The sequence below is a fragment of the Vipera ursinii genome (genome assembly GCF_947247035.1).
Source record: "Vipera ursinii genome assembly, chromosome: 5".
Classification (NCBI taxonomy): Eukaryota; Metazoa; Chordata; class Lepidosauria; order Squamata; family Viperidae; genus Vipera; species Vipera ursinii.
This window is the reverse complement of record NC_139518.1, coordinates 17,482,391-17,496,989: the sequence shown is the minus strand read 5'-3', so window position 1 is coordinate 17,496,989 and position 14,599 is coordinate 17,482,391. Positions and strand designations below refer to the sequence as shown.

The 14,599-nt window shown below is 40.6% G+C and overlaps 1 protein-coding gene across 7 annotated transcripts in view; it reads right to left on the bottom strand.

The window, feature by feature from the left end:
- Window positions 1–14,599, bottom strand: part of MECOM (MDS1 and EVI1 complex locus) — a 231,012-nt gene that overhangs the window by 17,389 nt on the left and 199,024 nt on the right. For all 7 annotated transcript variants that reach the window (XM_083363426.1, XM_083363425.1, XM_083363428.1 and 4 more), the window contains one exon: window positions 2,241–2,407. In XM_083363426.1, coding sequence (XP_083219552.1) covers window positions 2,241–2,407 — 167 coding nt within the window. The remainder of the gene's footprint in view (window positions 1–2,240; window positions 2,408–14,599) is intronic.

The window sequence follows — 14,599 nt, the reverse complement described above, 5'->3', positions numbered from 1 at the left end:
TTCTTGCATAGAAAACATTAGCTGTACACAATGTGAAATGGACAAGATAATGTCATGTTGTGCCCTATCGCCATTGCCTCAGATAACCTTCAGACACTCATTCCTGTCATTATTTAATTCCTCCTTCTGCTTGCTGCCAACAAGCTATCATTATCTTTACCTTTATTGGATAATGTGTATTTTGGGATACAATTGTTATGTGCCATCCATTCTAAGCTATAGATTTGGTCTTCTTGGTCTGAGTCCCATAATCACCTCAATGAAAGGGGTATGTGTGTGAGTGTACGCTAGGCAAACTAGTTAACTATTGGTGGGTTTATATGCAAGATCTCTGAGAATTTCATTCTGATTTCTTGAAACTTTTTTCTAGATTTTCGTAAAGAATCTTAGAGGAGGAAACAAAATAACAACCTACTTCCTTTTCCATAACATTTTTCATACCAGAGAGGAAGCATATACTGTAAATATTTGCAGATAAGCTGAGAATTATAGTTAACAAAATACACTCCCACCAATTTTTTTTTATCCCATTTATATCCCGCCCTCCTCCGAAGACTCAGGGCGGCTTACAATCTAAAGCACAAATCAATGTGCTTAGCAATAGCCTTCATTCTATGTATATGCCTGCTTATTAGGGCTTTTGCCCCCCCCCCCCAAGCGGCATTATTACAAAGTCAGCTTATTGAGTTTCACTTATCCAAAAATTAGTTTATCCACTATTCCCTTAAAGCAGGGTGTCAAACTGCCGGCCCGCGGGCCAGACACGTCAAGAGGAAACCGTGCCTACCCCATTGCTGGCAATGGGGAAAAAGTTCCGATATGTCACGTGATGTCATGTGACATCATGTCTGCCTTACAAGTATCCATATATTCCATACATAAACTCATCTGGGGAAAGATCAGCATTTGGAAAGGTTGATCAGTGCAGGATAAATAAAATGCAAAATTAGGATACAACAGTGAATTCATGGATTTTGCAGATGGATTTGTATAAATCTGTCAAGTATAAGAATGGCAATCATATTTGTGGTAACTTAAATGACTGCACTGTCTTTATACTTATTTTAATGGAATCAGAAATGTAATATCCTTTTCACTGCTACCACAGCAGTGAACTTAATTCAGTTGCCAACTCTTTAATATATTTCATTTATGAATACATGATTCTCATCAAAGGTCTTTTCTGTTAACTTCGCTTTCATTATTCCATACAAACTACGAGCCATAATGTTGAATAGGCCAAATTCAATGCTGGCTGAGACACACTGGGTGAGATGAGAAGCCATATACATTTAACAAACAAACAAACACATTTCATGGGGCCAAATTATAAAAGTAAATCAATTCAGACATGTAAAATCTTTCTCTCTTTCTGTAACAGTGGCACATCTCTGAAAAAAATATACATGTAACATTCATTGTTCTTTTTTTTAAAAAATGGTGTCTTTAATGGTTATATACAGCTGTTTCCATCTATTAAAAAATATCCAAACTCTTAAAATTGTTCCAGACAGGGTGAGTGGAAACTTGGTAACTTGTCAAGAGCATTACTGGATTATTTATTCCTTAAATTCTGACCAATTTTGAAATTAAAATTTGCACTGTAATGAGCTGTGAAACTCATGAAATTTAGGGGTCAAGAAAAAGACTCCTTTTTAAGTTAGCAAATAGTTTTCCACTTAGGGCCTAAGAGACTGCAGATATCTGTGTGCTTGATCCAACTCTGAGACAAAACTCCCATTGATTTCTTTAAGAAGATGTATGTGGATTTGAGCTAAAGATTTGCAGTGACAACTTTGGTTTTTTTCTCACATCTCCTAATCATTCACAGATCTTATGAACTTTTCGTTCTTACATTATCAAAGGAAAAAAAAACAAGAGGAAAACAGTCTTGCAATTCATGATCAGGAAAAAAAAATATGATGAGGGAAAAGATCACACATTAATATAAAGGTGACGAGGAAATTTTGGAACCCGCTTATGTATGAAATGTTTTAGCCTCATTTATCAAGCTCACAGTAATGTAGGACAAAATTCCTCCTATAATTGCAAACAAACACAAAATCAAGCCCTGTGCCCATATCTTGCTGAAGAAAGAGCCCTTTTAAAATGCCAGTGACCCACCCTCATCCCTGTGAATCATCTAGTTTTGAGTAATTTCTGAAGTATAGACTGCTGCTTGCAAAGGAAAGGAGACATTAGGGGAGAAAATGTTGGGGAAATTAGGAAGTAGAGCTTACCTGCAGGTGTAACGTTCCTTCCCCTTGCGCAGAAGATTCTCAGGCAAGGTATTGGGAGGGGCTCTGAAGTTGAACATGGAAGGAACAGACTGAATGAGGTCACCTGCGTCTGGTTTCAGGCTGCTGAAGCTTTCCAGCTTTTCGGCCATGTTTTCTATGGCGGACATCTGTAAAATGGAGAACATATGGTGAGTGCAAATTCTTAAGACATCCAACGTAATACAGGAAAGTTAAAGATTACAGGTAGTCCTCGACTTACAAGCATTTGTTTAGTGACCGAAGTTAAAACATCTCTGAAAAAAAGTGACTAGTCCTCACACTTAAGACCTTCGTGGCATAATAATAATAAGAATAAGAAAGAAAGAAAGATGAAGAAGAAGAAGAAGAAGAAGAAGAAGAAGAAGAAGAAGAAGAAGAAGAAGAAGAAGAAGAAGAAGAAGAAGAAGAAGAAGAAGAAGAAGAAGTAGTAGTTGGAAGGGACCTTGGAGGTCATCTAGTCCAACCCCCTGCTCAGGCAGGAAACCCTATACCATTTCAGGCAAATGGCTGTCCAGTCTCTTCTTAAAAACTTCCAGTGTTGGAGCATTCACCACTTCTGGAGGGAGGTTGTTCCACTGGTTAATTGTTCTAACTGTCAGGAAGTTTCTCCTTAGTTCTAGGTTGCTTCTTTCCTTGACTAGTTTCCATCCATTGCTTCTTGTCCTGCTTTCAGGTGCTTTGGAGAATAGCTTGACTCCCTCTTCTTTGTGGCAGCCCCTGAGATATTGGAACACTGCTATCATGTCACCCCTCACCCTTCTCTTCGTTAAATTACACATACCAAATTCCAGCAACCGTTCCCTATATGTTTTAGCCTCCAGTCCCCCAATCATCTTTGTTGCTCTTCTCTGTACTCTTTCTAGAGTCTCAACATCTTTTTTACATCGTGGTGACCAAAACTGGATGCAGTATTCTAGGTGTGGCCTTACCAAGGCATTGTAAAGTGGTATTAGTACTTCATGTGATCTTAATTCTATCCCTCTGTTAATGCAGCCTAGCACTGTGTTGGCTTTTTTGGTAGCTGCAGCACACTGCTGGCTCATACTGAAGTGATTGTCTTTTAGGACTCCAAGATCCCTCTCACAGTTACTACTATTGAGCAAGGTACCACCTATGCTATACCTATGCATTTGATTTTTCCTGCCTAAATGTAGAACCTTACTTTTTTCACCATTGAATTTCATTTTGTTAGATAGCGCCCAGTGTTCGAGTCTGTCCAGATCCTCCTGTATTTTAAGCCTAACTTCTGGAGTATTGGCTATTCCTGCCAGCTTGGTGTCGTCTGCAAATTTGATGAGTTCCCCATCTATTCCTTCGTCCAAATTGTTGGTGAAGATGTTGAAGAGCACTGGGCCCAGAACAGAGCCCTGGGGCACCCCACTACACACTTCCTTCCATGTAGATGCAGTTCCATTGAGGACCACACGCTGAGTACGGCCTGTCAGCCAGCTACGAATCCATCTGGTGGTGATGCTATCTAACCCACATTTTTCTATCTTAACCCACATTTTTCTATCATGGTCACATGATGAAAATTTAGGCAGTGGGCAACTGGTATGTATTTTCAGCAGATGCAGCATTGCAAGGCCATAAAGTCACCATTTTTTACCTCCTAGCTGGCTTCTGATGAGCAAGTCAATGAGAGGAATCTGCATTCACTTAATGACTACATGATTCACTTTATCGAGCCGTGGTGGTGCAATGGTTAGAATGCAGTATTGCAGGCTAATTCTGCTGACTGCCGACAGTTCAATCCTGACAAGCTCAAGGTTGACTCAGCCTTCCATCCTTCCAAGGTCAATAAAATGAGGACCCAGATTCCTGTGGGCAATAGGCTAACTCTGTAAACCACTTAGAGAGGGCTGTAAAGCACACTGAAGCAGTATGTAAGTCTAAGTGCTATTGCTATTAACAACCGAAGTGATTTATTTAACAAAAAAGTTAATAAAATCAGGTGCGATTAACAAGACTTAACAAGAATCTGGCTTAGAAATGTGAATTCTGGTCACAATTATGATTATAAGTCGAGGACTACCCGTACTCCAGAGGCTTCATTTTTTTTAGAACAGCATATATTACTTAGATCTGTCGAAAATTAGCAACTGGATTTTACTGCCAGAAGAGAGTTAAGATTTCTATTTCAATGACAAGAAGTAATCTTATATTTCTTTCATGCATGTTCCTTTACTCTGATACAGGGAGTACTAGATCTGATACAACTAAAGATTTAGTTGAGGGTGAGCATGCGGACCTGGCTTGCATCACGGAGACTTGGTTGGGCCCAGAGGGTGGGGTCCCTTTGGTTGACCTTTGCCCACCAGGCTTCCGGGTGCTACACCAGCCTCGAGCTCAAGGTAGGGGTGGGGGTGTGGCGGTGATCGTTAGGGAGACCTTATGTCCGCGGGAGACCACCGTTCCTCAGATAGTCGGGTGTGAGTCTCTCTTTATGAGATTTGGTTCTGGGGCGCAGTTGGGCTTGCTGCTCGTGTACATTTCGCCTAGTCGCGTAGCGGCAGCCCTGCCCGAGCTGCTCGATATCCTCTCGGGGTTGGTGGTTGAGTTCCCCAAACTTATAGTTTTGGGAGACGTCAATCTACCATCCCTGGGAGGTTCATCTGAGCTTGCTCGGGAGTTCATGGCTTCCATGACGGCCATGGACCTGACGCAGGTAATTTCTGAACCAACTCATGAGGGAGGCCACACCCTTGACCTGATTTTCTTATCTGGACGGTGGTTGGATGATCTTGGTGGGGGCTTTCCATTTATTATGCCCCTGTCATGGACCGATCATCACCTCCTGCGGCTGGTCTTCCATTTTGCCACCCCCCGCCGTGGGGGTACGGAGCCAACTAGATGGTACTGCCCCAGACTCCTAATGGATCCTGATAGATTCCAAGCGGCACTGGGGTCCCCACCTGCCTCCATTGCTCACAACTCGGCGGATGCCTTAGTGGAAGCCTGGGAAAGGGCAGCCACTGAGGCACTCGACCGGGTTGTACCCTTGCGGCCCCTGACCCGGCGCAGATCCCAGCGACCTCCATGGTTCTCCGCGGAGCTCCGGGAGATGAAGCGTCGGAAACGGGGCCTAGAGAGCTGCTGGATGTCCAGCCGATCTGAACCCGACCGATTGCGGTTAAGAACCTACATTAGGTCTTATCTCGCTGCGATGAGGGAGGCGAGGTGTAATTACTTCTCCACCCTCATCTCGTCCGCAGATAATCGCCCGGCCGCCTTGTTTAGGGTGACTCGCTCCCTTCTTAATCAGGAGGTGAGGGAGGATCCCTTGCAGGGTCGTGCCGAGGAGTTTAGTCAACATCTGTCGGATAAAATCGCTCGGATTCGGACCGGTTTGGACTCCAGCTGGGCAGAGTCTGGCGATCAGGACACGGGCGGTCTTGTCAATGTTATCTGGGAGGAGTTTGATTCTGTGACCCCTGATGAAGTGGACAGGATTATGGGGAAGCTGAGTTCCACCACATGTTTATTGGATCCGTGCCCTTCTTGGCTGGTTTATGCAGCTAGGGAGAGGACACGAGGCTGGCTCCAGGCGGTTATATCTGCTTCTTTGAGCGAGGGTTATTTCCCCACCATCTTGAAGGAGGCGGTGGTGAGACCTCTCCTCAAGAAGCCTGCCTTGGACCCAGCTGTATTGAACAACTTTCGTCCAGTCTCCAACCTTCGCTTTCTTGCGAAGGTTGTCGAGAGTGTGGTGGCGCATCAGCTCCCTCTGGTCCTGGATGAAGCGGATTATCTGGACCCTTACCAATCGGGTTTCAGGCCCGGGCACAGCACGGAGACGGCATTGGTCGCTCTGGTGAATGATCTCTGGAGGGCTCGGGATAGGGGATATTCCTCTGTCCTAGTCCTATTAGACCTCTCGGCGGCTTTCGATACCGTCGACCATGGTATCCTGCTGCGGCGTCTCAGGGGACTGGGAGTGGGAGGCACGGTTTTTCAGTGGTTCTCCTCCTATCTCCTGGGATGCTCGCAGTCGGTGTTGGCAGGGGGGCAGAGGTCGACCCCTAGGACTCTCGCTTGTGGAGTTCCTCAGGGGTCGGTCCTCTCGCCTCTCCTGTTCAACATCTATATGAAACCGCTGGGTGAGATCATTCGTGGTTTTGGAGTTGGGTATCATCAATATGCTGATGATACCCAACTTTTTATTTCGACCCCAAACCACCCCAGTGATGCCCTCGCTGTGATGTCCCGTTGCCTGGAGGCGGTTCGGGTCTGGATGGGGAGGAACAGACTTCAACTCAACCCTGACAAGACTGAGTGGCTGTACATTCCGGCTTCCCGGGACACCTGGGATGTTCCATCTCTTTCTATGGGGGGTGAGCTTTTACCCCCTGTGGATAGGGCTCGCAACTTGGGAGTCCTCCTAGATTCACGACTCACTTTGGAGGATCATATAGTGGCCGTGACTAGGGGGGCTTTTGCCCAGGTTTGCCTGGTGCGCCAGTTGCGGCCCTATCTGGACCGGGAGGCCTTATGTACGGTCACTCATGCGCTCGTGACCCCTCGCCTAGACTACTGTAATGCTCTCTACATGGGGCTTCCCTTGAAGACTACTCGGAGGCTCCAACTGGTACAGAATGCGGCCGCGAGAGTTGTCTTGGGAGTTTCCCGGTACTCCCATGTTACACCTTTGCTCCGTGAGCTGCATTGGTTACCAGTTGTCTTCCGGGTAAGGTTCAAGGTTTTGGTTATGATCTTTAAGTCCCTACATGGCATGGGTCCGCGATACCTCGAGGACCACCTGCTGCCGGCGTCGACTCCCCTCCGCCCTGTGCGCGCCCACAGAGAGGGCCTCCTCAGGGTGCCTCCTGTCAAGGAATGTCGACTGGTGGCCCCCAGGGGGAGGGCCTTCTCTGTGGGTGCTCCGGCATTATGGAACCAACTGCCGGTTGAGCTCCAGACGGCATCAGACCTCCGATCCTTCCGTCGCGGGTTGAAGACCCATTTATTTGAACTAGCGGGTCTGGCCTGATGGGGGTACATGGGTTTTTTATAGGCTTGTTTTATTATTCTTGTTTTAACTTGGGCATTGATTTAATTGTCTTTTAATTTTTGTATTGTCATTTATATTTATGCCCTGTGAACCGCCCTGAGTCCCTTTGGGAGAAGGGCGGTATAGAAATCTCAATAAATTAAATTAAATTAAATTAAATTAAATGGATCAGTATAAGTTTCATTAAATGAAATGAATAAGTTTCATTAAACTCAGTGCAACTTACTTCTTAGCAAGCCTGCACTGTATATCCCTAAAAAGAAAACTGCAGAGGAGAACCCAGGCTGACCAGTAAGAAAGAAGAAGGGAATATCAAGTGCTACCAGATGTGATCATCCCTAATGGAATGTTAAAAGGCACAATTATGCCCCACAGCATAATGTGATGGGGAAAAACCCCCTCACACTGCTGGAAACAATTCTACATAAAGTAGCATTCTATTAAGTTAAGAATTAATGCATGTCATGATTCAAACTTCACAATTCATGTTAAATAGCCATAACATTTTCTTATGTGTTTTTTAAATCGCTGCTGTTCACCAAAACATTATTCAACTGCAATGAAGCTGTAAAATCACACCCCTTACTCGAAAGGATTGTTGAATTGGCCTCAGAGAGGGCTACATTCACAAAACTATGGGTGGCAAAGAGAAAATAAAAATGCCTCTTTGCAGGTCTGATTTGCTTTTCTCTTATACTGCATTCACAATGTTACTTAACATTTACAGAAAGTTATATGGAAAACGGGTTGCCTGGCTTATAGGTTCAAAATAAGATACAGTACAAAGCAATTAGGATAATTTGGATGGTGTTGCTCTTTTTCCTCCAAAATAAACACTGGGTTCATTTGTTGGATGACTATTCATGTTTCCTAGCACAAATGTTATTTCCCCCTCTTTTGCCTGTAGCCTATCTTCTCATTTCATGCTCAGATTTCCAACACCGAGTACAAATTGCAATGTACAGGGTACCACTGCCAATTTACCAAATGTCTTTCATCAAACATCATGCAAAAGGAAAAAAAAATTCTCAGAGGAAAGTCAAGATACATTTACTTGTCAGGAGACAAATGGGAAAGGAGAGGGAAGCAGTGAGGGCTCAAAGCTCTGGGGTTTGATTCATAATCACTCAGCTGCTAAAACATTCTCCAAGATGGAAGTGGACAGGGCATTTGTCAATATGAAAGGTTTTGATGGGTACTGATCGTAGGGCCAAGATATCTAACAATGAGGGTAGGTTGGGATAGGTGGTAATGCCATCTTAATAGAGCATGCTCATTATTGGCCCACAGAGTTTTGCATCCTCATAGCATTTCTTTCACTCATTCCTATTTTTCTCTCCAGAATCAATTGCAGTTACATTTCTCACTGCATTTAAACCCTAATTTTAGTGAGAAAATATTTTTGTCTTGATGGTAACCAGGAGCTGCAGAAGGGTAACTGCTTTTGGAGTAGGGAACCGTCCGGTTGGAAGAGGACATGCAACTAGAAGGATGAGAGATAAATAATGATATATATTTGAACCAGCTTCTGTACAATTATTTGTTCAACTAGTCCTTGACTTAACAGCTATTTGTTTAGCAACTATTTGAAGTTACAGTGACACTGAAAAAAGTTACTTAGGACCAGTCTTCGCAATTATGAATGTTGCAGCATCCCCTGATCAAAATTTAGATGCTTAGCAACCAGCATGAATTCATGATGGTTAAACCATCAGGGGATTATATAATAGCCATTTGTGCCCTTTCCTGTCTGCTTCCAAGCAAAACCAATGGGGGAAGCCAAATTCACTTAATGACCATGTGTTTCACTTAACAACTTTTCTAGCTAAGTTAAATATAATGCAACCATCCTACAGCAGTCCAGCATAAAAGATGTTATGGAAAATGTTGGCCTCCATCATGGTGGGAGATAAAACAGGAATTGCTACATTATAGAAGAGAGAACTATCTGTTGTATTAGTAGTACAATGGAGAAGGCCAATGTACTCTTCCAAGTTCTCATCTTTTACATCTATGGAAAGAATATGAAATAGAGGTTCTCTATAGAGGGCAGAGAGAGATACCTATGGTAAGTGACATTCATTAAGGATCATATAAAGTTTAAATATATGGTTTAACTACATTTAATTGAAGTGTCTGATATGAGTCTGCAAGCAACAGAAAAAGAAATAATGGCAGTGAAAAAGGAAAGTAAGATAGAGGCACACAACTTTAGGCTACCTGTTCAGCACAGTTTATATGGGAACTGGTAGTGTGAGATTTCATCAACATGAATAAAACAAATTGGGTTTCTGCCTTTGAAACATAGTGGTCGATATTACCTCCCATCAGGATGCCAGGGTAAGGAGTGTAGTATATTTGGTAATCATTAAGAAAATAAAAGTTAATATGGGCTTTTATTTTTAGTAGAATCCCCATATTCTTCATAATTTCCAACTTCTTTAAGTAGCTCAGTGAGAATGAGCTGTTTTTCTTTTGAATCAATCCACCTTGGAATAAAGCTAAAAATGGATAAAAGGAATGAAAGAAATATAGAAAGATGGTAAGGTGGAGCTGGATCACTAACCCAGTGGCGTCCATTTTATCAATATCAATTGATTCCAGGCAAGGATTTTCCCATCTCTATCTATAGAGTTGAACTTGATTGTTTGTATGTTGTTTCTCTCCCTTCTCTGCCCAACTGAGAGCCTTTGTACCAATTTGTATTCTCTTGTGTTATTGCTGAGAATCACTAGAGCAGGATGAAAGCTATTTGGGCAGCCTTTCTTTAATCTCCTCTAGACTTCGTAGAGTAGCTCTTTGCCTCACTTGAGGCCAAAGGTCATAGTTTCCCCATTGGAACAGATGTTCCCAGACAAAGAAAATCAAAGGAAGGCTACTGAGGCAGAACTCAAGTACAGAGGGCATATCAGCAATTGAAGGGGAAGGAAACCTTACAAGATTGTCATCACTATAACAATGACAGCTCACAAAAACTCAGAACTGTTCAGAATGGGAATATCTCTATCCTTAGTTTCTAAAAACAGAAGTGCAATCATCTGAGCACTCCTGAAGAGATATTTCTTTTAATCAGGATTTCTGCTAGGCATTTACAGTATCTAGCATTTATTCACTGGTTAATGTACTTTATCTTCATTATTTCATCTAAGTACCAATTTAATAGAGTCTGTCAGCTATCAATGTTCCACATAACTGATGGCAGTAATGGCTTCCCTATGTTTAAAGTGTACATGGTTAAGTCTTGAATTTGAGTCAGCTCAAAAATGTTGCTTCGGTGAAAAGAAAAAAAAATAGGGCACTTCAGTTTGAATGAGCTTAGACCATTAGAGAAGAGAATCTTTGTTATGGTCACTGACTAGAATTCTATAAATAAACAACTAAATAATTTTTATTTCAAATAAAATAAGGCAACATAAAATTGTAGGTAGGTTACTGGTTGATCAGAACATGTCACGTTTCACAGAGGGTGTAATAAAATTTAGCCACTTCAAGAAAACAAGTTTACTAATCTGATAAAAGTAACCATACATGAAATAAATCAGAATTGGTTAGATACTTCATCAGATAGACCAGAGGTCCCCAACCTTTTGGGCACCGGGGACCAGTTCCACGGAGAGAAGATTTTCTGCAGACCAGAGAGTGCATGGTTTTGTGGGCTGCCTGCATCCTATGGATGGGGCTTTGCTTGTTTGTGCGGACTGATTGCTGGTATGCTGCGGCCCGATACTGGTCCATGGACCGGGGGCTGGGGATCCCTGAGATAGACAGTAACAACACAAGTTCCCATTTCCTTGTAGCAGGTAAACAATTACAGGATATAAATGATTGGTTCAACAGAACCTTTTCCACAAGGCCACCATCTTGACTTGTAAGAATTTGTTTTACAGTTGCAATCAAGAATAGCTGATAGGGGGACATTTAAATGTGCTAATGTTTGGCCTCCTTAATGTTTAAGTACAGATATTTAAATATGCTGCCAGCCCTTGGAAGCTAGATGTAATTTTTAGCTGGGAAGGACTGGTGTGCCCCTCAGTCAATGAGTCCTAATCTGCAGGAAATAGTAATCATGTAAGAATATGATTCATTTGATATTTATTTATTATATAGCACATTAAATTGTAGATCAGACCTCTAGTATTTGCAATAGAAATGACAACACACATTGGAAGCTCCATTCCCCATGTTTGGGGCTTCCAGAGCCCCCTAAGTAACAATACAGAAATCTGGTGGCAAACCTGCAATTTTCAGATTTTATTTTCAAAATGGCATTTTTAGATTTACAAAACAGAATTCCAAAGCTCCCTCTGTTCCAAGAAATCAAGCATATAACAGCTGCAAATTTCAGCTCTATTCTCTCCAGTCCTTATCATTGAGGCAAAAAATAAAAAATAAAAATAAGAGCTCAAAAGCTGTGCATCCATAAGATAAAAGATAAGAAAAATATACACCTTTTGAAAGTAGTGGCACAGTTCAAGATATGCTGTGTAGTGTGTGTGTGTGTGTGTGTGTGCACGCACGCGCGCGTGCACGTGCGCACCTGAATAATTTCATATTATGGAAAGATTATTGTCCATCCACTGATTAATGGCAGCTCTTTAGAAATTTTAGAAATTTTGGCAAGGATCCTGTTCAATTCTTTGTTCTCTTATTCTTGGATTGTGAATTTATATATTTAGAAAATGTGCAATTGGAACTTTTTAGTTTAGAAAAGTGGCTAACAGAAATGTATATATTTGGACACTGCAGTGACATTTCAGGTTTTGGATATTCTCTGTACCATCTTTGAAACGTTTTTAAAAGTCCATGCAGAAAAAAACAGAAAAAGAAAGAAAACTGCTTTTTCTCACTTTTAAAATAGCATTTTTTAAAAAACAAATTATCCAATAATACATCTCTGAGGATGAACAACAACCCTGGTACTTTGACAAAACGGTGAAAGTTATGTCTATCAATATATTTATAGACTGAGAAGTTGGAACAAACATCCCTATTTAGTAATAATCTACCTACAATTATCAGGACATGGGGACAAGCTGCAAGCTTCATTTCTTAAGCAGTACCTGCAAGCCCATTGTTGCATTTCTACCAAAAAATAATCTAAATTAATCTTCATTGTTAAAATAAACTCCAAAAGACTCCTAACCTTTTGTGGACTTTAAACTGAGATAATTTTAAGAAACAAGAAATACGTAAGAAATAATTTAGAGTTATAGAGCAAAGAAAATGGGCTAAAGGAATAATGTCTGCATTTGTCCTCTTTATCTCATATATATACTTCCGACATGAGTAAATGCAATAGAGGAACCAAAATATCAAGAAACAATATTCAGCCCCACAACATGCTTCTGAATTATAGGAAACTCTGAGCAAATAATGGCATTTTGTCTAGCATTTTATCTTATGAATGATATATGATGGGGCAATGGTGACAGGAAAGATTTTATTTTCTCCCCTGCCATATTATGAAGCTATCTCTGCTCCTAATCTGTATTTAGTGATTTTTTTTAAAAAGTAGATATTATGCAGCATTATAATTTTGATTAACCAAATAAAGAGTTGATTGTATCTGCACCCAAATGTTTAGAAAAGGAAGTGGTCTGCATTTCTGTTTCCCTTTTAATCCCTAAGAGACCATAAACAGCTGGGTGACGCAAATCTATATGGACTCTCATTCACTCCCACTACTGAGAGCTCAAAAAAGCAGATATTACTGTAATTAAGGGTAGGGAAATATTTGTATTTATTTGGCTCTCAGAAATCAGGTTGGATACTATCAACCTTGGACATTCATATTAGAATTTATTTAAAAGGCATAGAAAAACTCTGATGGACATCAAGGGCAAATAGCCTGTGAAACACAAAAATAATTTAATATTGTTTTGTAAGCTATGGTTCCCATTACACGATCCTAAGATTTTATTTATACTAAGGCATGCTTGCATCACAAAAATGCTGAACTTCATAATTCATGGGAAAGGAAAACCTCTTCTTTGTCAAAGAAATAAGAATAATTATATGAGTATATGCAAACAGGAGCTAATGTGAGAGATTCAGTTGGGATTTTGTTTATATCTTATTTTAAATTTCAAACCTGTAAATGCAGAGAAGATCTGATTGCCAGGTTAGGGGTAAGATGGCTTACAATGTATTACAGTGGTACTTTATAAAATGTTTTCACTGTGTGGGGTTGTATTTGAAATGTTTTTTTTTCCTTTCAAGGAATATTTGAATGTAGGATTTTCTATACAAGGCAAGAGCCTCTGATGTTATAACATGGTAGCACATATAACCAAGGAGAGAAGCAATCTAGAACTAAGGAAAAAATACTTAACGGTGAGAGCAATCAACCAATGGAATAACTTGTCTTTAAAAGCTGTGGGTGCTCCATCAACAGAGACTTTCAAAAAGAGACTGGATGACCATTTAGCAGGGGTTGGACTAGAAGACCTCCAAGGTCCCTTCCAATTCTGTTATACTATATTCTATGTTCTATATATCAAGATATCTAGATGTAGCTGTGACACAAGTGTGATTCACAGGAATGTTAAATGTTTTAATGCATTACTCTGAAAAAAAATCCAAGACAAAATCCTAATGGTTACACATTAGTAGAATACATAATTAATCCCACCAGATAATAGACAGACAGACAAATACTCCATTCCGGTAGTATTTTTTATGTTATCAAAACTACCAAAGCTCTAATTCCTGTAACCTTTCACCAAGCAAATGGGTGCATCATAGGGGAACAATTTTTGAACCAAGGTACCTCAAATGGACTCACTTATAGAATGTGTTAAAAAATCTGAGGCCCAAGCATCCCAAGGAATTTGAAATTGGCAAATTTGAAATTTGGCAAATTTTATAAAACATTTTATGACAAACATTATCATAATCCAAATTGTCATAAAACATTTCTTGTGCTGACTCTGAATGTATCCTTACTTTTCCAGTGAAGACAGTACATTAGAAGCTCTGACAATGTTGAAATCTTTGTGGAATCTAGTAAGAGAATTTTGCTAGAGGTCATGCAAGGTTGATTGTAATCATCAGTGGGAGTTTTATTTTTATTTACTCTTAATACAGAAGAAAATAATATCATGCACAACTAAAACTGCTGTAAGCAAAGGGCTTTAGATAGTTTTGTACCTCAACAAATCTATCTGAAAAAATATCTATGCAACTTTCATGTGCAGTATTTTGTAGTAAATGTCGTTTTATTAGAACTTACAATTAATAAAAGATTGAGTAATTTGATGAAAATTAAAACAAATCCTTGCTATTATTTAAGAGAGCTAAAGTCATTAAT